The 25432-nt window shown below is 39.6% G+C and overlaps 1 protein-coding gene, 1 long non-coding RNA gene and 1 other non-coding gene across 3 annotated transcripts in view; 2 read left to right on the top strand and 1 right to left on the bottom strand.

The window, feature by feature from the left end:
• Positions 1-767: 767 nt before the first annotated feature.
• On the top strand, positions 768-3007 carry LOC127185748 (uncharacterized). Its single transcript, XR_007830215.1, has 3 exons — positions 768-1156; positions 1566-1632; positions 2184-3007. It is a non-coding gene; the product is annotated as an uncharacterized LOC127185748 (long non-coding RNA).
• Positions 3008-4403: 1396 nt separating this feature from the next.
• Positions 4404-25432, top strand: part of LOC127185746 (cytochrome b-245 heavy chain) — a 34293-nt gene continuing 13264 nt past the window's right edge. Inside the window, exons 1-6 of the mRNA XM_051142279.1 lie at positions 4404-4695; positions 6278-6388; positions 15539-15623; positions 18990-19135; positions 20672-20862; positions 23949-24078. Coding sequence (XP_050998236.1) covers positions 4549-4695; positions 6278-6388; positions 15539-15623; positions 18990-19135; positions 20672-20862; positions 23949-24078 — 810 coding nt within the window. The 5' untranslated portion in view covers positions 4404-4548. The remainder of the gene's footprint in view (positions 4696-6277; positions 6389-15538; positions 15624-18989; positions 19136-20671; positions 20863-23948; positions 24079-25432) is intronic.
• Positions 18026-18132, bottom strand: LOC127186138 (U6 spliceosomal RNA). Its single transcript, XR_007830367.1, has one exon. It is a non-coding gene; the product is annotated as a U6 spliceosomal RNA (small nuclear RNA).

Raw genomic sequence — 25432 nt, 5'->3', positions numbered from 1 at the left:
TGAGGCTCTTAAGAACTCATGAAAATGCTACTCAGAGATTTGTGATTATTTTCCTAAGGGGAAGGACAGTAGTAGGAGGGAATGGCTGCTTACCCCTGGGAAAAATATTTCCTTCTCTGAATTTTCTTCTGAATTTTTAGAGGGAAGGAAAGGGGTGGGGGGAGTTGTTCAAGAAATGTGTTTGTAAGAAATAGAAAATCCTGTTTCTTCATATGCGAACATTCATGGTGCTCTCATTTCTTCTTCAGTAGGAGCACAGGCTTCAGAAAGCAGAGGAAAAATGGTAGGGAAAGCGTGAAGACTTAGAACAAGGGACCATGAACCATTAGGTAGGGAAAGAGAAAAGATGGGGATGGTACAGGAGAGAAGACCTTGTTAAAATTTGAAAAGCTGGAAGGATCAGCATTCATCCTGAAGAAGGAGTCTAGAGAGCTGGGAAGATAAAGAGAACTCGGGTTTATGATCTTTTATTATTGTTTAGGCATATATGACTCCACTTCCTTAGTTACATGAACAAAATAAGTCCTCAACTGAATTGGTTTATTTCAAAATCCAATTCAAAGTCAGAAACTACTATATTTCAACAGCGGGACTTTCACAGCAGGAAAGTGTTCCATGAATGATCCAGCAGGGGTCAAGAGGCAACATGAGAGAGAGAGAGAGAGAGAGAGAGAGAGAGAGAGAGAGAGAGAGAGAGAGAGAGAGAGAGAGAGAGAGAGAGAGCCACTACAGGAAGTGGTTGCTTCTCAGCGAGAGAGGAACTGGGAGGAGGTTGTCTAACCCTACCCCCTACCCCCACTCAGCGCCAGGGCCATCTGGCAGCTTGGAGCCCTGCAGTGCCACTGCCTAGCAGGTGTTCAGTACACTGAAGGAGGGGCTAACTCGGCGAAGCTGAAGGCAGCAGCAAGTGAGTCCACCTGGTAAATGCCTCTTCCGCAGGAGAAACATTGTGGCCTCTCCTCTACTCCATTTTAGCAAAACCAACCAGAAGACGTCAATCTAACCTTGCTGACAAATATAGTTCCCTATGACAGACAGCAGTGCTGGAGAGAGTAGGCCCACAGATCAGGAAACACGGAAACACAAAAGTTGCCCACGGTCTGATTTTCTAACTGTGCTTCTTGGAATCTCCCGACTGTGGGAATGAGCCCAGGAGGTTAGTTTGCTTTTCTGTGGGTTTTACATGTTTTACTTGCCATGGAGAAGGTCAGAATACCTTTCTTTAACTATCATGCAGTGAAAACAAAAAACAAAAACACTGTTTTACTAATTGCCACAATCCCTGGGGCTGTTCATGTAGTTTGTAGACAGCAACTGAGAGAGTTTCTACCTGTGTTCTTTCGTTACTTCGTCCTCTTCCATTGCTCCACTTTGCTTCTGGAAGTTCTCTATTAGCTGTAACTAGTGAATAGCCATGCTTGTACAGTCAGTCAACTTTCACCATCAGAACCTTGTGTTTTGTGTCTTGAAGACTGACTAGCTTTAGCATCTGCCACACGCTGACATGCCTTTAATCTGACCATGTTTACACACTTAGCTTTTTTCTCTGGTATCTTTCTTTACAGGTGACGTCGATTGTTTGGACTTCAAATAACAGGCTGCATTATTCCTTGGCACTGTAACTGGGTCCAAGTAAGTTCACTGTTCAGTGTCTCAGTTTCCTCATCTGTAAATGTAATCACAAAATGGAACCTACTTTACAGGAATTGAGTTGTGAGAATCAAATGAATTGATGTGTATGTGTACACAAGAATGTTTCTGTATGTGCATACGTGTGTATGTATACGTATGTTCCAATTCGCAAACACAATATAATTTAAAATATAAATTTGGCACATGGTAAACACCCTATAAATATCATCTATCACTCTTTTTACTTTACCCAATGAGAATAAATATGGTTGTAAAGCCTGTCAAAGATGTCACATGTGTTTAATATGTTTTACCCAGCACCAAGACATGGCTACCTGGATAACTTGAAAATTGCTAGTAAGTGACTAGTTAGTTAAAAAATAATAATTCACTGTGTACAATACATCCATAAACTACACAAATAATCTGGCAAATAATAAAACAAAATGTAAAACCTGAAGAGAGTCTCTCAGTTGTAGCAATTGGTTGCCTTTTCCAGTGTATTTACTTGTGATCGAATCATGGGATCTCTTTTTTTTTTCTTTCTGTAGTTTTTGTGTGGTTTGAAGATGTAAATTTGTTATGGAAACAGGCTTGCAGTTGACCAATGATTAGCTAATTTCTGATACTAGAAAAGGAAGCCTATTGCCCCAAGGCCACTGTTTTCATTTCCTCCTGCGAAGGAGCAGCCCAGCAGAGGAGAAAGGCAGCCCCAGCACACTTAAGCCTCGCTGCCATGGGGAACTGGGCTGTGAATGAGGGGCTCTCCATCTTTGTCATTGTAAGTACCAAAACCAGATTCATTACAAGGCTTTTTGGACATGTTGGGTTCAGTTAGAAGCTCAAATAGAGCGATTGTTTTTATTATTGTGATTTGCTTAAGAAAATTATTTGCTCTGTGAACAAACATGTATCTGTAAGTAGATTGAGTTAATTCTCCCATCCAAAGTTTCTTAATTAAAAATATGCATCAATAGCTCTCATTTGTCCATGTTTATTTCTGATTTCCTAAGACTATGAGGTTAGCTAGCATTTAGCAGACAGCATAAAAGATACCTCATACTAAAGATCTCTAATTCTGAGAATGTTTTTTCTTGATTACTCAGAGGTAAATTTCTCCAGTTTTTATGTTAACTACTTAAAATGGTCAATTAAAATTGTACTCTTTTCTGAATAGCATTTATTCTTATGGATTACTTGGATAGGAAACGTGTCTTTATTTCAGGCATAACACTGAAAAATTAGAGTTCTCAAATTTCTTTTTAAAACAAGTACATTTTCCCCCTTATGAGGTATAAAATGTAGTTGTTTGTGAATTTTTACAACAAATCAAGATGAAAGAATTGAAATAAGTTTTCTAGACTCATACATATGTAGACTGAATATTATATTCGTTTATGTACATATAAAGTATGTATATAATATTCAACTATATCTAAGCCTATTAATGTATCTTGAGAAACAATTTTGGAAGTAAAATTGTAGCTAATTTTTGGCTACACATTGATTTCTGTTCCGAACACTTAAGTTAGTGTTCTCAGCAAAGCAATTATGAATGAATTGAATAGGAAGAAATGTGATACCTAAATACCCTTGCAAACAGCCAATGAAGCATGATATTAAAAATCACTTATGAGGGAGCCAGACACAGTGGTGTACACCTGTGATCTCAGCACTTAGGGAGGCAGAAGCAGGCAGATCTCTGTGAGTTCGAGGCCAGCCTGGTCTACAGAGTGAGTACAGGATAGCCAAGGCTACACAGAGAAACCTGTCTTCAAAAAACAAAAACAAAAAACAAAACAAAAAAAAAAAGCAAAAGCAAACCAAAAATCACTTATGAATAGAAGTTTTGTAAAGATTTACCATGCAATGCATAGACTCTTTGAGTTCTGGAGATATTAATACATTATGAGCACAGTTAAAATTAAAAGATCAAATACTTTATTGAAACATAGTTCATGCCAAACCAACATCCTAATGCGGTATAGAAACATGAGGATTAGAAGCTCTAGTCTTGACTACTTAGTACCATTTTAAGAGAAGATTACTTACTTAAGAAACAAATTGAGCCAGGCATGGTGGCGCATGCCTTTAATCCCAGCACTTGTGAGGCAGAGGCAGGTCAATCGATGTGAGTTCAAGGCCAGCCTGGTCTACAAAGTGAGTCTAGGACAGTCAGAACTGTTACACAGAGAAACCCTGTCTCAGGGGAAAAAAAAACAATAAAACCAAATAAACAAACAAAAAAGAAACAAATTGAAATAGTTTTCATTCTAATTATAGTTTCCCCAGGAAGTAATCTTTTAAATTATGTATGTATATGCATGAAAGCAAAGAAATGGCTTAGAAATCCAGAGTTAGGGAAAATGGCAAGTAAGAAATGAAGTTTCTGTAGCACCTTCTTTGTACAGAGAGACTGCTATGAAGCATCCATGAGTATTTAATAGCTACTATTAAAAACTAAAAATTTAATATTGAAGAAGAGCCATAGTGGAGCTGAAGGTAGAAGATTGAACAGTATCATTCCTTGATAAAGTTGTTGTTGAGATCAAATGTGAACTTAAAATCTAGAATATTTATTTTTAAATTCCATAACCTTCATCCCCTTGCCTTCAAGATGGGAGACAGCAATAATACCTTATTTCCATCCATTCTTTTTTTTTTTCATCCATTCTTATCTTACTTAGCAACCACTGTTACCTGTTTGTCTGGGGTTAATATGAAAAGAAGAGGAAAGAGAAAAGAGACAAGACTGCTATTAATTTAGTGTGTTGACCAGGTAGTAAAGCAAATGCACAAAACAAGTCAATTACTGGACCAGGAAAGACTTGACATTAAGCCAGTTGCACCCAGACCTTTGCCAAAGTCTGAACTTGGGGAAGTCCTGTCCTTGATTTGACTCCAGTGTCATATGGAATGTACCTCTTGGGAGATATAAACCTCATACAACCATTTCTGTTTGTGCAGTTGGTGTGGTTGGGGTTGAACGTCTTCCTGTTTATCAATTACTACAAAGTGTATGATGATGGACCTAAGTATAATTATACCCGAAAACTCCTTGGGGTGAGTATACCTTCTACTTCATGCAGTATTAGCCAGCTCCCACTGTGGTCAGTTGTATTTATGTTTATTTCTTTTAAGATTTGAAGTAACACCATCACCAGCTTTACTCACCCAACTGCAAATTGCTTGGCAAAAGTCTGTTAGGGCCTGCCGGTGTAACAAGCTGAAGTATGGCAGAGGGTCCTAGAGGGTACCTCTCCACCAGTATGTGCTGAGCTTAACATAGAATCTCTAGGATGGAAAGCCTACTGGGAGCCATCAATACAGGGATGACACCGATGTGACAAGTGAAATTCGCTGTGTTTTTGTCTAACCGTTGTGGCTCATATCACTTTTTTCCCATGGGGAAGCCCTCCTCCTAATGACATGTGAAATGATTTTGAGAAGGTCAAGCTCGAGCTACAGCTGTAGACTTTGAGGAACTTGTTCATGCACCCCATCATTTCAGTAGGCCAGCAGAGCGGAGGTCCTTGAATTTCCGTGAGTCCTTAAGTAATATCTATTTCCTTGAACTGTCAGCTCTCTTCTTCATCACAAATGAAAATAATTACAATGGCAGCCAGTCCCAGAGCACACCATTTATTATCCAATGCTGAAAATATTAATTATTTACATTAATAATGCTATAATCATATGTATAAATATCATCAAACAAGCATATGACATTATTAAAATTGTCTCTAGGGTATTCATGCTGATCTGTTCTCTCTGTATAATAGGCAACATCTTTAGATATCGCTACACCAATTTTGCCCAAGTATTACATCATACCAACTTAAGCTACAGTTAAGGTCTAAGTGCGGGAACTTTGTTTCAAACCAAAGACCTAGTTTTGATACCATCCTCATGCTAATGGTATGGCATGCTCAAAGGTTTACAAGGAGATAAAGTGATGCGTGCAACTTACTTTAAAAGGTATCAAATATATAAGAGGCAGGGGGCGACTCAAAGGATAGGGGTTCTTATTGCACAAGCATGGGGAGAAGAGTTCTGTTCCCCAGCTCCTATGTAAAAAGCCAAGTGTGAGCACATGTACCTATACCATATACTATATACTATGCACTATACACTATATACTATATACTACCTATACCTATATACCCACTACTAGATAGAGAAGGGAGTAGCTGAGACCGTAGCATCTCTGGAGCTTACTAAACATCAGACTATACAAAAGACAGTTTGTTCTCGGTTCAAGGTGAGACCTTGTCTCAAGGGAGTAAGGTGGAGAGCAATCGAAACATAGGAGGACACCTAATGTCCTCTGATGGAGAAGAGTGGGCAGAGATAGATATGTGATAAAGCATGTATAGTAAAACTTCAAAGGTGTAGTCTGGGAGATGGATAAGTAAGAACTCAAAGTCAATTTGTTCCACTTCTCTTGATGTTTGAAACTTTCAAAGGTGGAGTTGGGGTCAAAAGGCAGTTTCAGGTTAAAACAAAACATACAAATAGATCCCAAGAGAAAGTCCTGTGCTGCAAAGTCAATTCCTTTCCTGAAACTTTGGAGGAGCTTTCTGGGGTCCCAGGCAAGAGGATTATGTGTATTTTCCTCACCAGAGTCTTTTCTCCTCCCTTCTAGTCAGCACTGGCTCTGGCCCGGGCACCGGCAGCCTGCCTCAATTTCAACTGCATGCTGATCCTGTTGCCAGTGTGTCGAAACCTGCTCTCCTTCCTCAGGGGTTCCAGTGCGGTAAGAGTGAACATTCTATTGAGCGCCTCACCTTTTCAAATCTATCATGCCAAATGCTCTTTCTAAGGACGAGCCAAGTAATGCTTTGTGATGCTCCGCTTGTGCAGAATATCCATGAGCTACCCCATGCCCCATGCTGTGATATACATTATAGACATCTGCATCTACATCTATTTATACATATACAAATGTACATACATGCACACATACATACATACATATATATTATACTATTTGAGGGTAGAGTTTTCTGGAACAATCATTTAACTTGGAAATTTTGAAAAGCAGCTAACGAAACTATACATAAACAATAGTAATGAAATAAATATATATGTGTAGGAATATATGGGCCAGACATATGACATTTAGGAACTAAGTGTTCAGGAATGTTTTGAAAATTATGTCAGAGAAAACATATTTTCTGTATAATATCTCAAGCACAATCAATGCACAAAACAACATACCATAAGAAAATATGATTAAGAATCATTTACTCAGCTGGGCATGGTGGCACAGGCCTGTAATCCCAGCACTCGGGGAGCAGAGGCAGGTAGATCACTGTGAGTTCGAGGCCAGCCTGGTCTACAAAGTGAGTCCAGGACAGCCAAGGCTACACAGAGAAACACTGTCTCGAAAAACCAGAAAAGAGAGAGAGAGAGAGAGAGAGAGAGAGAGAGAGAGAGAGAGAGAGAGAGAGAGAGAGAAATAGTATAAAGCTTTCTGTATGACCCTTTCTTGTGTTCTATATAAAATTGTTGGGCAGGAGGTGCAGCTCAATGGCACAGTGCCTGCCAACCATGGAGAAAGCTGTGGTTTCAGTTGTCAGTCCCCAGAGAAAAACAGAGAATAATACTAATCCAGCTTATGAGTGGACATCTAGATTGTTTTCCTTTAGCGTCTATGAGCATTTATATGAAGATGGGTATTTTCAGGTTCTGTCTGGCTTGGGAGAAAGAAGGACACCATATTCTTTCCATAGGAAGAAATACAGAGATGGTGCTCAGGTTGAACATGTCACCAAGCCTAGGTCCACACAGCAACCTGAGCTTGGTTAGGGTATATTTTTGTGTAGCTAGCCTTCAAAACCTGACAGCAGCAAGACATTGCTTCACATTGGGGCTTTTGCTATTCCTGAAGAATATACTGGGTTACTTCCCTCCTGGGACCTGGAGTTGAGACTTGATGAGCTCCAGATTCATTGAGAGATTTTTACCTTAAAATAAAATGGAGAACAATAGAGGGAGACACTTGTCATCAACCTCTGGCCACCACACAAACTTGTACAACCACCCCACCCCCTCTCTCTGTCTTTCCTTCTCTGTGTGTGTGTGTCTCTGTTTTTCCTTCTCTCTCTCTCTCTCTCTCTCTCTCTCTCTCTCTCTCTCTCTCTCTCTCTCTCTCTCTCTCCTAAAATCTTACAATATTTAAGTTAAAATCATTTTTGAAGAAAAATGGAAAGCAAACTATTTCCATGAGAGTACAGTAATTATAATGGGCAAATGTCTAAGGTAACACTTGGGAAGAAAGTGCAGTTGAGGCGTGGTGAGATCTCGTGGAAGCACCTGTGAGAGCAGCGAGGGCAGCCAGAACTGGACGGAGCAGCAAGAAAGCAAGGACTTTGCTTGGAAAACCAGAGTCTTAAATTTCACCTGGGTGTGGTGGTGCACGCCTTTAATCCCAGCACTTGGGAGGCAGAGGCAGGCAGATCTCTGTGAGTTTGACGCCTGTCTGCTCTACAAAGTGAGTTCAGGACAGCCAGGGCTACACAGAGAAACTCTGTCTCAAATCACAATAATAATGATGATGATGATGATGATGATGATGATGAGAAACTCTGTCTCAAATCACAATAATAATAATGATGATGATGATGATAATAATAATAATAATAATAATCTGTACAACTACCAAATATCTCAGCTAAACTGTTAATCACAAGAACAACTTGCCTTTCACTTCACCTCACTTGCCCTTATCATACAAAATTCATATTCGTCTACAGAAGAGTTTTTGTTTGAAAACATACAGCACTCAACTTGCCCAAATGGGATGGATGAGCTGACAACAATTCAACTCTGAGACTACTCGCCTCTTTACAAACTACCTTTGGTCTTAAACATACTCCCTGAACTCCACTCTCAAGGCTCAAACCGCATGAAGACTCAGAAAGAAGTACAGCAGTAACCTAGCATGCAGGAGCCCAGAGCCCACCTTCTGCACTGCAAATCCACAAATAGTTGAGAAAATGCTTGAGTCCCCTTGTCCAGGAGCAAAACAACAAATCAAACAAATAGAAATTGAAGAAGAATGTTGACAAATCCTTTGAGGTTCTCTGGAAGGATTCATATCCTCCACCTCTGGAAATACCATGCTTGAGCGCCTTTATTTAAGTCATTAATTTGATGTGTCACATTTCTGCCTTGCAAACTGTGGAGTATTTGGTGTTAACGGGTCATCACAAGGCTTTTCAAATCGTCTTCTGAATGGAAGAATCCAAGGAGATGAAATCTCACTGGATTCAAAGGTGCAGTCACCCATCTTTTAAATTATACAGGATCCAGATGAATTGACCATTGCTACATGAGACAGTAACTTTTTGGTTTTTGTGGAGACATGGTTTGGGTACTTAACTTTTTCCGTCTTCCCATCTGAATACTTTTTATTTAGAGGAAGTAAAGCCTGAGAAACAGGCAGTGTTTTCACCAAGGTGGTGGTCAGTTAAGAAATCCTTGTTACCCCATAACCTGAAGTTGCATTGCTACGCCCCAGGAGTAGCATATATGAAATATCTGCTTTGGAGCATCTGGGGCCCATGGGTGATGACCTTTATGAGAATCTTTAATAGCAATGATAAATTAGAGAAAAGCCCAGCTCTGTAAACAGAAAGGTCTTCACATAAAAAACGACACCCCCCCTTATTTGTTTGTTTGCTTAAATTAGCACACAAAGTAATGGTTCTCCTTACTGCTACTTTTGTACCTACTTAGCTCCAGTTGGGCAGCCTCTCCACTACCTCTTCTCCCCATCTCTCTGCCATCCATCCACATTTATATTCTTCCTTCCCTAGAACTGCTCTTTATACTACCTATTCGGCTACCCATTTCCCATCCCTCAAAAACAATGATCTGCTGCCGGTATGGCACGCCCTTCCTTGTGAGACTGGCAATCTGAAATGTGAACTTTGCAAATGAAGCTCCTTTGCTGCTTGGGATTGAAATGAGTGAGTATGCTGTGACTGATGGTGGACATCATAGCAGCCACAGTTCACTGACGCTTCAGAGACCTCATGTCAAGGAAGGGAGGTGGGAACACAATTATACTCCCGTTGAATTGTCTTGGATGGGGATTCATATCCTGGCAATTGGGCTCCCAAAGCCTATTCAGTTTTGTATGTGTCAACTCAACATCTTGAACTGTCCCTGTGACTCTGTTTAATCTATGTTTTTGAACCTGCTAAGTAACCTACTCTAGAAATGATAAGGACAAAATAATGTCAAGAACTTGTTAATGGAAAAAAAAAAGTCAGTGGTGGTGGCACACGCCTTGAATCCCAGCACTCAGAGAGGCTGAGGCAGGTGGATCTCTGTGAGTTCTAGGCCTGCCTGGTCTACAAAGAGTCTAGGATAGCCGGGGCTACACAGAGAAACACTGTCTTCAATAACAAACAAAAAGAAAAAGAACTTGTTAATGGAACAGTGTGCTAACTAAACTGCCATAGAATTTCTCTTCAGTTTTAGAGGTCTGAATCATTCAGACTTTGTTTTTGAAACATGCTTTTATCTGGAGGGAAAAAGGCCATCTGGCTGTGTATCCTTACCCCCTCAAAAAAAAAATAAAATAAAATAAGTAGGAGAAAGGGTCTCATCTAGCTTTGTTGAGGGAGATGGGAAAAAGATAGGGCTGAACATACAGAAGTCCCTGGTGAAATTTTAATAACCTCACTTTGATGTGTAGAAACAAATTTCTAATTTGTGACAGCCCTAATCTTCAGATCAGAATCAAATAGGAAGGTTTGTCATAGTCTCAGATGCAGAGGGCCTCCTAATGGTTCTGCCTCTAACCCCGTGGTTTCCTAGATGGTCTTGTGCTTTCTGTCTTAGGGACAATTTAGCAAGGATGAAGTCCAAATAATACAAATTGAAACACAAATATACCCTTCTAGGAAGGGCTATGGCTCAGTGGTGAAGAACACACCAAGTGTGAAGGCTCCAAATTCAATCTCCAGTGTTGAAAAAGGGGGAAGGAAAATGAATGAGCATCATTTTACTAAAAATATACTAATTAATTAAGTTTGTCAATTATTGACAACCCTAGCAGAGGTCTTTCTGTGTAGTAATATCTGGAGACACAAGTCAGTAAGGATGGATGCCACAAGCTTAAGAAGTTTAGAGTCTGTGGAAGAGATTATAGAACAGACATGGGCTTTCAAGATTATAAGGAGTGCCAAACCAAGTGGTATTCTTCATATTTATCACATGTTTTTACCATGTGTGAGCCTTACGGTCAGTGGTTTGGCCTGAGTCCCATAGACAGATGTAAGACTAAGTCTTGACATTTCACTTAAATTGTTTATAAATATGTAATGCAAACACAGTAAGTCCAAGTAAACATGCAGAACATGGATCCACAAAAGCTCACAATTCACCCTTTTAAATATGTACTTCATCTTCGTTCCACATTTCATTATTTTGAAATTCAGTTTCAATAGAGCATAGCAATTTGCCAGGATGTCCCAACAAGTGCCCTTGCAGTATACTGATAGTTGATTGAAATTGGGCAAGGCTCTTTGTGACAGTAACAAAGAAACTTCCTGTTAGGAGTCAGGCGACAAAAGCAAGGAGGTAGTTCCCTGAGGAAGCTAGAAGGCATGATGAGCATTTCGCTACTTGGGAAATGCCTGGCAATAACTGAGAGGTCAGTCAAAGCACATAAAGGGTATCTGTAGGGTAGGGAGGAACAGAAAGGGCCCAGGCAACCTAAGGCAATAAAGCCCTTCCCTCATACTCCACCAGCTGATCATCATGCCCCTGTTTTCAGGAAGTGGTGAGGAGATAATTTTCTTGAAATCTTAGTATCAGCCTGGCTTGTGACTTCTCTTTAGGTTTGTTTACCTGGCCATACAGAAAACAGCAGTTAGGAAAAATGAAGGCTTGCTGCCCTGATGGGACCCGTTGCACTGACTCATCAGTTTTCTCTTCGACTAACACGTGCTTTGCTTTCACTAGATGTTAAGCTGTAATGGTTATCTCTGAATGGACACCGTGTTACCTAATCATACCTTTCCATTGTTCTGACTCTGCACTTATCTTTTTTCTAAGTGTTGGTGTCAAAGGTTACTAAGGCACATCAGCATCTCTTCTTTTTCAAATTGGATTGATGCTCATGCTAGTGATAAAGATGAGATTATGGAGATGATATAGGGAGCCTAACAAAGCCATACTGTTTCTCCTCAACTTTGTTTTGATGCAGGAGCTAGTGAATTTCCTTCTCAGCCCCTCCTTCAAGAAAATAGAAAATAAGTAGCAGCAAATGCATATAGGCTTAGTGATTTTTGTTTTCAAGGCCATGAGAATGTGATCTGTTTTATTAAAGAAAAAAAATAAAAGTACACAGAGTGTTGATCTTTGTACAGGATGCCTGCCTTCTAGCTGAAGAGATAGGCTATATTCAATGAGAACTCACACAATGATGCAAAGTAACATCAGAATCTAATAAAACATCTCTCAATGAATGCATGCCTCCCAGAAAAGAACTTTGTTGATTAGACAGGTGAGGAACTGTCCCACAGTTATGCAGTAGGTCTAGGTCTGTGAGTCCCCATAGATGCTCATGAAGGCAAAACTTACTTTCAAATGCAATATCATTACTGCTTTTAGCTATTTTAATTCCTATCCTGGGATTTGTTTGCTTGCTTGCTTTGGTTTGTTTGAGACAGGGTTTCTCTGTGTAGCCTTGGCTGTCCTTGGTTCACTTTGGAGACCAGGCTGGCCTCGAACTCACAGAGATCCACCTGCCTGTGCCTCCCGAGTGCTGGGATTAAAGGCATGTGCTATTATGCCTGGCTCATCCCAAGACTCTTAAGAGTCCAGTACAGTTCACCACTGCAGGATGGATGCTAGTAATTATCTACTGCTGTGCAACAAATTGCCACAAATGTATTGGCTTAGAACAACTCTCCTTTGCAAACTGAAAGTTGTGTAAAGCTGAGGTCCAGCACCCTGTGGCTGACTTCTCTACTGAGTGTTCTGTGAGCAAGAGATTAAAAAAAAGTTTGTCAGGCTGAAAGGAGATGAATGCAGCTGGAAACTGTATTAGAATATTCTTCTGAAGGTCAGGCTCAGGGGCAGAGTATGTTTCTAGCATGCACAAGGCCCTGGATGTCATCCTTAGTTTTGTACAACAAAATGAAAAAAAGAAAGAAAGAAAGAAAGAAACCAACCAACCAAACCACAAAAACATCTTACAGTCCCCTTCTTAGCAAAATTTTATTCATTACAGTTGCAGGTCTGTGACTCCTGTTTCCTTGCTAACAGTCATAGTCATCCCATGGCCACTTTCAGATCCCACAGCCCCCATCATCTCCCTGACAACATACCTGCCTCCATCTTCCAGACAGCAATGTACCTTAAGTGCTTTTTGTATTTCAAATCTCTGACTTCCTCCACTTGGGACATCTAGACCTACAATTAAAGAGTCTATGTGGTAGCCGGGCGTGGTGGTGCACGCCTTTAATCCCAGCACTCGGGAGGCAGAGGCAGAGGCAGATGGATCACTGTGAGTTCGAGGCCAGCCTGGTCTACAGAGTGAGTCCAGGATGGCCAAGGCTACACAGAGAAACCCTGTCTCGAAAAACCAAAAAAAAAAAAAAAAGAGTCTATGTAATAGTGTCAGATTGCCCAGAAAAAAAAAAAAAGCCTCCCTCTTTAAGTTAATTTTGGACTTTACATCTGCAGAATCCACTTTATCATATAGTAAAAGAAAATCACGCCTCACATCCACAGGTCCATCCAAAGTCAAGGGGAGAAGATTGCACAAGGGATTCCAGAATTCTGCCATTTCCTTGCTACTGTTAAGGAGTTCCTTGGTCTGAATAAGCCCACGGTTAGAAGACAGTTGTAGCTGAATGATAATATGCCCTTTACTGGTTTCTCTCCCCTCTACTCTTGGTTCTCCTACCCTTACTTTCTATGACCACTTTGCACTAAGGATTCCAAAATGCAAATTCTTGAGTCTGATGATTTTGAGGCATTTAAAATAATAGTGATGCTGTTTTTGCATCTGATTTGACGGAAAGGGGCATGGACCTTTGATAGACAAATAGTAGACTGGAATCCCAGCCCCAGTAAAATTTTAACTTTTTAAATCTGTAACAGAGACAGCATTATTTCACTAAGTGATGGGTAAATTACCTGGATCCCTCAAGGCACTTGATAAAACTTTTCTCCTTTATCTGGAATCCTTATAGCTTTCCTTTCTAGTACTTTTGCAATGCCAAGTATCATCTTTTATGTAGCCTTTCCTCCTTTTAGGTGTGGTGAACTGAGAAACAATAGAGCAGGTACACTTTTCCATACAATCATGTTTTTTTCTACAAAATCAGAATATTGTATTAAAAATAAGTAATGTCCTTATTTAAATTGCATATACTATTTAGACTGAAATAGGGACAGAACCTTAGGTTCTTAAGGAAGTTCACTGTCTTCTTTAAAGGACTTTTACTTTCTGTGGTAGTACACTTAAATTGTGGCACAAAGCAGCTAGAACAAGCAAATGGGCAGTTTTTATGTGGTAAAACGCTATTTCAACCATCAACACTGCTTTGCTTTCTCTGCTTGAGCACTGACTTGGCCCCAGATTTAAATCCATGCACTCTAACATATGCAGAGGAGCCAAATGCACCAGACCACAGGCCTGTTGTCTAGTTTTTTCTGCATTTTTAATTAATTAAGCATTTTTTCTTTACATGTATATATGTATATATACAATAAACTACCTATACCAAGAAGAACCATGACACAATCAGCAATTATATATGTTTTCTAGTTTTAATGTCAAAGTATCATAGAAATTACAAATCCTGCAATATCGATACAAACTACTCTCAGATGGTCTGGATTTCAATCCCATGCCTGCCACTCACTGGCTGTGTTACCTTTGTTTCATCAGCTGTTACCTAGCAATCATAACGACCCCTCCTTAACAAAACTGACAAAAGGATTAAGTTGCCGACACATATAAAAATGCTTAAAGCAGCTCCTTCCACAAGCTCCCACTGACTGTTAATTATTATTACCATTGTTATTATTGTTGTTGTTGTTATTATTATTATATGGCAATGATATTTCTGTAATGTCTATGATGTAAATGGGCAAGTGAACTCATTTCTCTCTTCCTAAAGTGTATATGAGCAACTGGGTTGCAGACCTTGTTCACTTGGTCTAGAATTGTTCACTTGTGTGAGAATAGGCCAGCTCCTTATGAATTTTGGATCCCTTGTCTATTAAATAAATTAATAAAAACAAGAACTATATTTTGTCAAAATTCAAAACTTTATACAATGAAAAATGTATTTGAGACATGCTACTAGTATGAGAACAGGAACCGTATTTTTTTTTATTAATTTATTCTTGTTACATCTCAATGGTTATCCCATCCCTTGTGTCCTCCCATTCTTCCCTCCCTCCCATTTTCCCCTTATTCCCCTCCCCTATGACTGTGACTGAGGGGGATTACCTCCCCCTGTATATGCTCATAGGGTATCAAGTCTCTTCTTGGTAACCTGCTGTCCTTCCTCTGAGTGCCACCAGGTCTCCCCCTCCAGGGGACATGGTCAAATGTGAGGCACCAGAGTACGTGAGAAAGTCACATCCCACTCTCCACTCAACTGTGGAGAATATTCTGACACTCAAACTAAGGCACCAGCCAAGGACAATACAGGAGGTAAACTTTAAACCCCTTCCCAGGAACCGTATTTCTTAAGCTGGCTGTTCGGACTGGCAGAGATGCCTACCTCTATCAACCAGATGGGTGGAAATATAGTTCTGTCGCGTGGTTATGAGAATCACATGAGACGATGCATGTAAAGTCTCTGGGACAGAGAAAGATTTCACATTAACAATTTCTACCATTCTTTTTTCTCTTCATCCAAAGTGTTGCTCAACAAGAATTCGAAGACAACTGGATAGGAACCTCACTTTCCATAAAATGGTAGCCTGGATGATAGCACTCCACACTGGTAAGTTTTAGAAGACATTTGAAACACAGATAGTAATTGTAACAGAGGATGCCCTCTATTTTGGGATACATGTATGCAGGTCCATTATGTTGTGGTCAGATGTCAGTTCAAAAGCATTCAAGCTCTATTTCCATATGTTACAATTCATTGTGTTAACCATAGGCTTTTCCTATATAAATAAAATTCAATTATGCCATACAGTCTGCTTTACATCCTCACCATTTCCTTATATTTTGGTATCAAAAATGTTTGCTAACAAACACACAAAAATGTTTCTTTTTTTTTTTTTTTTTTGTTTTTCGAGACAGGGTTTCTCTGTGTAGCCTTGGCTGTTCTGGACTCGCTTTCTAGACCAGGTTGGCCTCAAACTCACAGCGATCCGCCTGCCTCTGCCTCCTGAGTGCTGGGATTAAAGGCGTGCGCCACCACGCCCGGCTCAAAAATGTTTCTTCATTCTACCAAATTGCTTTGCTGTGAATATGGTCTTTGTGAATTTGTGCAGTAAACCTACAGAAATATGAGCTGTAAACTGAAAATATATTAAGAAAGCCATTATCACCTATGTAACTTAGTCATTATATTTTATTCATATATATGCATACAATGTATATTTATATGTGATATATTATATATTACCATCACTATTGTGGTGGGGATGTTGTTGCAGCAAAGAATGTGCCTAGAACTGTCACACAATCTCCATGAATTCGCTTAAATAATTTATTTGCCAGAAAATAGACATACAGAGTAGTTAACAAAAAAGGCTTACACTCTGCCTGTGGGGAGCACATATCTTTTTAAAAAATTTTTTACACATACATTTTATTATTACACATATGTACAATAAATTACCTATAACAAGAAGAACCATGACACAATCAGGATTTATATAAATGTTACATTCTTAATGTTTTGCTATTTGTATTTGGCAACCTTGAAGGAAGCATCTTTCCTATCTTGGTTCATCTAAAATTCTGAGTGTAAATCAATCTCCATCACATCTTGTCATTATCAACTTAAAACATCTATCTAGACCTAAAAACATCTTAACCCCTAAACAACTAAGCTACCTGGTCTTCAACGCCATCAGACACTTTAGAAGGAATAAACTTGATTACCTGAGTATGCTGGTGAGTGCAGGTTAGTAGCTTTCCAAATGAGAAGATGGCAGAGACAGTTTGCTACCTGAATAGTCACCCAAAACTCTCCGTAATGTTGGAGCATCTTCTTCAGCCTTCTGGACCAATATATCTGACAGGCATATTTGTGAGTCAGGAACTATTGAGAACTTGCTTACCCTGTCTTGTCGGTTTGGCCGTCAACTCTGACTGCATCCAAGCTTGCACTTTTTTTTAAGGCAGAATTCTGTCTGTGGTAGAAACGAGGACATTATGCCCAGTGGCTTGTTTGCCACATTTGAAGCCATCTCCATAAGGAGGTTCTGTGATGCTCATTATCCTCTTTGAAGTAGGCTGGGTGTTGACAGGAGTTAACCTGTCTCATTGTCAGTGAATCTTTAAAATAATTAAAAAAAAATTTAAAAATGCTATATTCTGCATGTCTCTGAGGCTTTTGAAGACCTTCCTAACTATCCTACCTTATCTTTCTATAGAATCGTAGCTATCTGCTGCACTTAAGATGTATATTCTTGTGATAAAAATAGACTAGCAATTGACATGACCATTATTTTATCAACTAACAATTAACTTGTATAACTTATTTATCCTAAACATCTTGCATTAGCACTTTCAAAGCACTGGAAGAAAACCTTGCATTATAATTGAGTTATATGGGTACAATACCTCATATTAGAATATATATATGTATAATATGTGTGAAGAATAATCTTACGTTTGAATTCTATACCACTGTATCTAGAATTAAACTTATTTTGCATCTATATACAAAATTCTATACCAGTGAACTAAAAATAATCTTGTGAGTGACAATTGAGGCATTAAGTTGAAGAATAGATTCACTAATCTACTTTTTGTTCTATCTTCCTTATATATTTCTATATTCCCCCTTCTTTTTTACAACCCCTTTCTCCAAACCTAAGAATGTAAGATAAAGAAAAAAGAGACATTGCTAGTCTAACCTTGTTTTCTCTCTAAATAAGACCAATAGTAACTTGTAACCAACTCCCATTGATAATAACCCTCTATAGCCCAAGAAAGCAACCAAAAACCTACCCGACCCCACTTAAAGGGAATGATGGGGTGTCATTCTCTTAAGGCTTCTTCCAGCTGATTTGGGATGAATAATACCATTGTAGGGCCCCAAATAAAATTGGGGAAAAGGTTAAACAAACTAGGTGTCCAGCATGCTGAGAGCAATGCATCCTCTCAGGTCTGATGCAATGTCAGTGTCCAGTTGTTTTGTTCTGAAAGCATATAATTTCTAAAAATACGGTACACTTCATGAATTTGTGTGTCATCCTTGTGCAGGGGCCATGCTAATCTTCTCTGTATCAGTCCAATTTTAGTATATGTGCTGCCAAAGCGAGCATGGGAGTACATATCTTACCTGATGAAAATAAAATTAGTTTAGAGGTATTTAACTCAGCTCCTCATCTACCAGATTTTGCAGGACTTTGAGCTGTGGTAAATGCAAGCATCAAAAGAAATGATTGACAATGCCCTGCTAGAAAGAAGAATACTATACCAGTAAGAATGCAGACATGTGTGCCACCCAGCTTGGATTTGAATCCTCATTCAGCTTTTTCTTTGCTAGATGACCTTGGGCAAAGTTTTAACACAATCTATGTGCTAGTTCCTTCATCTTTTAGATGAGCTGATATTAGACTTGCTTAGATCATTGGTTTACTGTAAGGATTGAGTCATTGTAAAGCACTTATGACAGGCTCAGGCCACTAGGAAGCTCTAGGCAAGTGCTAGGGAACTAAAGAATGCAATTTCTTTTTAACTTAAGAGATTCATGCTGATGACCATGAGTTCATATGAATTCAATTTTGTTTGCCACCACTCTCTGGAGGTTTCACACGTGTGCTTTTCTCATTCGAGTACAAACACATTAGGGAAAAAGAGAGGGTGTGAATCTATCAAAAGTATATTGGAAGTTGGTTGGATCTTCAGAAATGTTAGTTCCACACCTTCACTTTACAAATGAGGGAACCAATATCAGAGAGGTTGAATGATGTTTCCACAGTCACACAGGCAGAAGGGAGCTGACCAACTACAACTGTGTTGCTTCTCTGGTTATTGGGACTCAGTTCTTGTTTACAATGTCCTAGGCCCCATCCCTTTCTTTCTCTTGAGAGTCCATAGGCTGTAGCCAGAAACCTAGATGTCAATAATGCTGTCTATACCTTTCTCCCACTTTGTTTCTCTTCTCTGCCCTCTTTAGCGATTCATACCATTGCACACTTGTTCAATGTCGAATGGTGTGTGAATGCAAGAGTTGGAGAGTCTGACAATTATTCAGTAGCACTCTCTGAAATTGGTGATAAGGATGGTGAAGAGTATCTCAATTTTGCTAGAGAAAAATTCAAGGTAAGCCTCTCCTTTTCTGATTCAGATGTTTTCTGGGCTATTAAAGCAGAGGATTTTGTTTTACTGGGTGAAAAGCTATAATATGTCCACAAAAACCAACCATGAAAGTTTGCTAATGTTTTATAATATAAGTGTAAAGAAAATGCCTATTACCCTCCTGATCCCATGCACATAGATTGCTTAGATATTTTCCTGATCCTTGGGCTCTCTTGTGAGGAAGATTGTATGTGGATCGTGTAGTAACTCATGGTCACCCATGACTGCGCACACCAATAAAAGAAAGTGAGGGATTCATGTTCAATCAAAGTTGGGTTCGCTACTTGCTGTAATGAAAGAGATCTCATATCTCAGAAAGTCTGAGTGACTTGTTAGGCATCTGAGGCTTGTCTTAGATGGTTTGAGGGCGGGTTTTAGAAAGCCAGTATTTGTTTGAATAGGATATAATCAGGAATTGGAGGTAGTAGTGGGATTACTATCGGAATTATTTTTTTCTGGGAGGCAGAAAGAACAGAACGGGGATAAATCTATAAAGGGTAAAGAACCCATGTTTTGTCTAGCCTCAAGCATGATTTCAGAAAAGTCTTGCTTTAATATATATATATATATATTTTTTTTTCAGGCAGCTATGAGGGAATCCACAGGTTTTCATCTCATGAGTGCCTGAAGCTTCTTAAATCCAGAAAGGAGCTCAGAACATTTTTATGAACCCAGTGGCTTAAGCTTAGGGAGACAGTTAAGTTCCACCACTGAATTTCAAACACACTTCCTGTGTTTAAAAAAAAAAACAGCTATAAAACAACTTTAATTTTGCCACAATTTTTACATCCAAACTGACATGAGAAAAGCTGGCATGATTCATATTTTTTTTCTGTGGTACCATGGATAATTTTTCTTGCCATCATTCATTGCTTTCCAAATGGTGTATAAGGATGATTTTAACATATTAGTTGGACTGGCATTGTCATGCTCTGTCCAGATTTCCATGGGTCGAGCCGGGCAGTGGTGGCGCACACCTTTAATCCCAGCACTCGGGAGGCAGAGCCAGGCAGATCTCTGTGAGTTCGAGGCCAGCCTGGTCTACAAAGTGAGTCCAGGACAGCCAAGGCTGCACAGGGAAACCCTGTCTGATAAGTTTCTCTTGGCATACCTTCTTTCTAAGTCACTTGCCCATAAACTCTCATCTCAGGGTCTACTCATGTGAACCCTGCTTCAGATGGCAGGTATTGTCTGAAATCATTGGCCAGTTAAGTACTGTGCCCTTTCCAAATCAAAGAGCTAAAGAGCATCAGACACTTTGAAGCCATCTTTTACTAGGTCAGTTCTTTATACTTGAACTCCGTTAGAATCATCTGAATGTAGCATCTCCTTTATCTATGACTCCTCAATAATGTGAGACAGTTTAAATTTGTAAACTTCAACACCATATCCCTCTGAGAGATATTATTAGCATAGCCAAAGGGCCAGGAAGTGCCTGACATAAAGAGCTTTAAAATGGATACCCCAGCAGTTATGATCCTACGTGTTTCTGTTTTCCAGAACCCTGAAGGGGGCCTGTATGTGGCTGTAACACGGTTGGCTGGCATCACAGGAGTCGTCATCACACTATGTCTCATATTGATTATCACATCCTCTACCAAAACCATCCGGAGGTCTTACTTTGAGGTGTTCTGGTATACACACCATCTCTTTGTGATCTTCTTCATTGGCCTTGCCATCCATGGAGCTGAGTGAGTTTTCTAACTCCATTGTCAAATACTTTGGGTTCACTTTCTAGAGGCACTGCCCAAGGAGAGGCACAGGGACTTCCTTGCTTTTGTGGGGTCACCCTGTCTGCTGAGGGGATGTGAGAGAACAGCAGAGGTCAGCCAAAAGGAACAGCAACATTATTTTTGCTTTCTTGTTGTATGCATCTAATTTATGATGCAGTTATTTAAAATAAGCATGAAATATATACCTAGTGTTTAAAATACACTGGTTATGGTTAGTCTCAAGTCAACTGTGTCTGACTGTGTAGATAGTCCACTATATTCCTATGTAAGAAGAGGGAAGGTAGTCTACTTTCTGATGGCCATAACTTATTAAATGCATTGGTAGGGTCTTGGATATTCGCCACATTGTTTACTATGGGTAAATCACAAGTAGGTTAGGCAAAATCCCAAAGTACAAGACTTAGTCATTAATCTGTTGAAGCAGTTTTCTGTTGTCCAGTTGGATTTTTAAAAAAGATTATTTATTTATTTATTTATTTATTTATTATGTATACAATGTTCTTCTTGCATGTGTGCCTGCCCACCAGAAGAGATCACCATATTTCATTATAGATGGTTATGAGTCACCATGTAGCTGTTGAGAATTGAACTCAGGACCTTTGGAAGAGCAGCCAGTGCTCTTAACCTCTGAGCTACCTCTCCAGCCCCTGCCGAACTAGTTTTAAACCACAATCATTACTGGATTTTTACTGGGTATGAGGATCTACCTCAGGAGCTGTGGAAGAATGCTGTCTAGAAAAATACAAAGACATCACCTTCAAACTTTCGAATATGATAGAAGTCATTAGCTTCTACCAAGCTCTATGTCAGGTGCTAAAAACTTGACATTCAGTATTTCTTTTATCCCCTCTAATGTGTGGATGTGAAACCCAAAAGTAAAAATGGTAAGATGTGGGCCAAGCCACTCCTGGCTGGTGTGTAGCCTAGAGAACAGGTGGTCTAGAGTGGGCTGTGGTGTAAATGCTCACAAAGACACACAGTGCTTGACTGTAAACTTGGGGAAAAAAATCTGTTTTTGATATCAAGTTTCATTTGTGTACTCTTACACACCACCTGCACATAAAAGCCAAGCCCAGGGAAGTTCCGTGATGAATATAGAGTTCCAGGAAGGTGAGGGCGGGGAAAGTAGATATGCAAAGCTCAAGCCAAGTCACCAGGGGTGAGCAAGTCTTGAGAGTGAAAAGAGGAAGGATAAGGGAAAGCAACGGTGGCCACCTTCTGTGTGCATTCTTAACCTACTTCCTGATTTCCACCCCTGCTAAACTCTTTCTAAGTACCTGCCTGTGTGAATGAAGACTCTCTGGAGTCTCCTAAGGAAATGGAATGTCTTACGGTGGACCTTGCTCACCATCCAGCTATCTCAGCGAAATCTTCAAAAGAGGAAGCATTTCCTCTCCTCCCTCCTTTACTCCCATCACATCCTGTTTGTGCAGTGGCACACACAGGTGTCTTTCTTTGCCTCAGACCTGGATGTATTTGCCTTATTCTCTACCTCAGTAGTAGTTGCTATTTACACTGCTCAGATGATTGCTCAGGGGCTAGTGGCTAAGTAACAGCTGAATTGGAATTAAAATTCAGATTTGCAGACTTCTGGTCCTATTGTTGAGAGCACAAGGAGAAAAATCACATTTTTTTTCTATTATTTTTTTCCCCAAATGAACTGGGGAATCAAGACCTTTTCCTTAGACTCCTGCCAAGATGACCAATGGATAGAACTGAGCTTTCAGGTCAAGGCTGTCTGGAGCAAAACTAGAATTATTTTCAACAAATCATTCAGCTTCAGTACCATCATGTAAAATTGCAAAAAATGATATTTGCTTCTCAAACTGATTCCATAGATTAACTGAAATAATTAATGAACAGTACTTTCCTTCAAGCCTACCAAAACCAAGTACTCATACAAAACCTCTTCACCAAGAGCTAGAAATAGGAAGGAATTAGTCTACCCAGGTCCAGGACAGCCAGGGCTTCGTAATGAGACTCTGTTTCACAAAAGGGTAGAGGATAGATAATGGTCTTGAATTAAACCATTCTCGGAATGTACTAAATGATATGTTAATTTTAGGTATCCCAAATGAAGTTTACAAATGGGCTTCCATGTCATTTGCCTTCTTTACAATAACTCACTCCATTTTGTACCTCCCACTTTCCATCATTACTAACCCAGAATTGCCTAACTTTTAAACATTTGCTTACTTAATAATTTCTGAGTTGAACTATATAGGCTCTAAGTACTTTAAGCAGTACAGTGCTGGTGCTCCTATCTGTGAGGATGCTTAAATCACCTCAGAAAGATAACATTTAGAAAACATTTTATTTTTCAGATGGCATCTCATTGTATAGACTAGGCTGCCTTGGAACCTTCAAAAATCACATTCTTAGCATGCGGAATGTAGAGATTACCGGTGTGCACCTTGCCTAGCCCGGACAAGTCAGGGATCTACAAATAAAGAGCTCTGCTAGCCCCAAAGCCACTGGGTGTGGTCGTGTGGGTTATCCAGTATGTAGCAATGCCTGTCTAAGAGGTGAAACATAGTTTCCTCTTTGCTGGCCATGTGATTGGCTTGCAGAAGTGTCTTCAAAGACAGAGAAACTCTTTCAAATGTGACAAAGATGCTCTCTGGGTTAACAATCAGCCTGTTAGAGTTACCATCTTTCTAGATTCTGTTCGACTATGCACAAAAATGACACTTGAAAAGAAGCCAGTTCTCCCTTTTAAAAGGGCACACATTAGTAACCCAAGACTCACACTCCATAATGTTATGTGCTGATGTTCTTTGTAGCACTGTACAGACATTCTATTGTTCAATCTCACATATTTCCATTTCCTTCCCTGATTTATTCAGAAGGGTTTCATTACTTAAAAAGGGCAGGGCTCCCATCAGGATACTTGCAGGATGTCCACAATCGGGGTTGACGATACAGCTCATTGCTGGGGTGTTTGCCTAGAATACACGAGGCCCTGGATCTCAAGAGTCTAAAGGACTCAAGCTGCTTGTAGTCTTATTAAGTAAATGTGGAATTGCTTTTTCTTAATTCACCAGACGAATTGTACGTGGACAGACTTCAGAGAGTTTGGAAGAGCATAATATAGATTTCTGTGCAGACAAAATCAAACAATGGGGAACTCTAAAAGAATGTCCAGTACCAAAGTTTTCTGGAAACCCTCCTATGGTATGTATTGCTTCTATTATAGTGTGGTTACTGTTAGTCCTAAGAAACAGGTCCAAGTGTTGTCCATTAGCATGATATATCTACTTTTGTCTAGGATGTAAATTGGTTAGAATTTTTCTTGAAAACCAAGTTTTGCATTGATCTGTTGCCACTGTTTTAGAATGAACTTGGAAAACAATGCTTTTAAATTTCTCTTTGGGGTTAGGAGCCCCCATCACCACCACCACTATCACTACCTCCTCCTCCTCCTCTTCTTCGTCCTCCTCCTCCTCTTCCTTCTGGGGATGAGGGCCACAATAATATCAGATAATGATTTTCAGAGGTGTACTTAGAGAGTCTATCTTGATCTGAGTTGTATGGCGCAAATAAATTCCCCATAAGGAGCTGTGGGCCTCTTAGGTTACCAGGGAGTCTATATGACATTCTATATGGCTTTCAGAACTGTTAGGAAAACGGATGAGGTAGCACATTGTGCTGCCTTTAGGCATCAGGAGATTAAGTCTATCAGAATGATAAAGGTTGCACAGCCAGAATCACACAAATACCAAGGGCAGTCAGCTTATAATAGAGTAGGGGTGAGGTGAGGGCAAACAGGGGGAAACAAGGTGAAATACTTGCTTTCGCCTCTAGAGACTTCTGGGCTCCATTCTGTGTATCTCTGCTCCAAAAGTGATCTCTATAATCTTCATGTGATTTCTCCTTCCATTGGCAGATACAATACTTTGTTGGGTGCTGTGCGAGCCACTCATATAAAATGAAACAAAACTCAACATTAGTATTATAAGTCTTTTCTTAAGTAATGTATATCATAAAGACAAATCTCCTATTCATTTTCTCCTACTCTCTTGATATAGAACTATTCTTTTACTATGCCCATCACTCTACAAAGGCTTAATGCCTTTGAGTATTCTAGTTCATTAATGAAATCAATCGGACTCAGCAGTCACTTACCCTACAATATTCAGTCATTGATAAAAAAGAGAAAAAAGGAATCCTATTGTTAGTTTTTTTTTAATGGGCTAGGGAAGGCACAGATCCTCAACGAAAGCTGCAGTGAGTTCTACCAGCTTTTCAGGCAACAGCCTCAAAACTGCTTCTAGGTTTCTGTGGATATTAAAGGAAATGTCCAAATCCAATGCCATGCAGTGGCACTCTACAATACCACTCTGGAAATGGGTGGGAACAATTTTAAAGCACCTGTCTCATCTCTGCTACAGATAGTCTTCAGCTTTGGCTAGGACAGTGGAGAATTGGAATACTTTCAATTTCCAATAATAATAAAATGTCAAAATATATTCTAATACACTCTTGAAATGATAACATCCTAGTTATGGTTTCTATTGTTCTGATAAAA

Source organism: Acomys russatus, chromosome X, assembly GCF_903995435.1.
Source record: "Acomys russatus chromosome X, mAcoRus1.1, whole genome shotgun sequence".
Lineage (NCBI taxonomy): Eukaryota > Metazoa > Chordata > Mammalia > Rodentia > Muridae > Acomys > Acomys russatus.
This window is presented reverse-complemented; position numbering and strand designations above follow the sequence as displayed.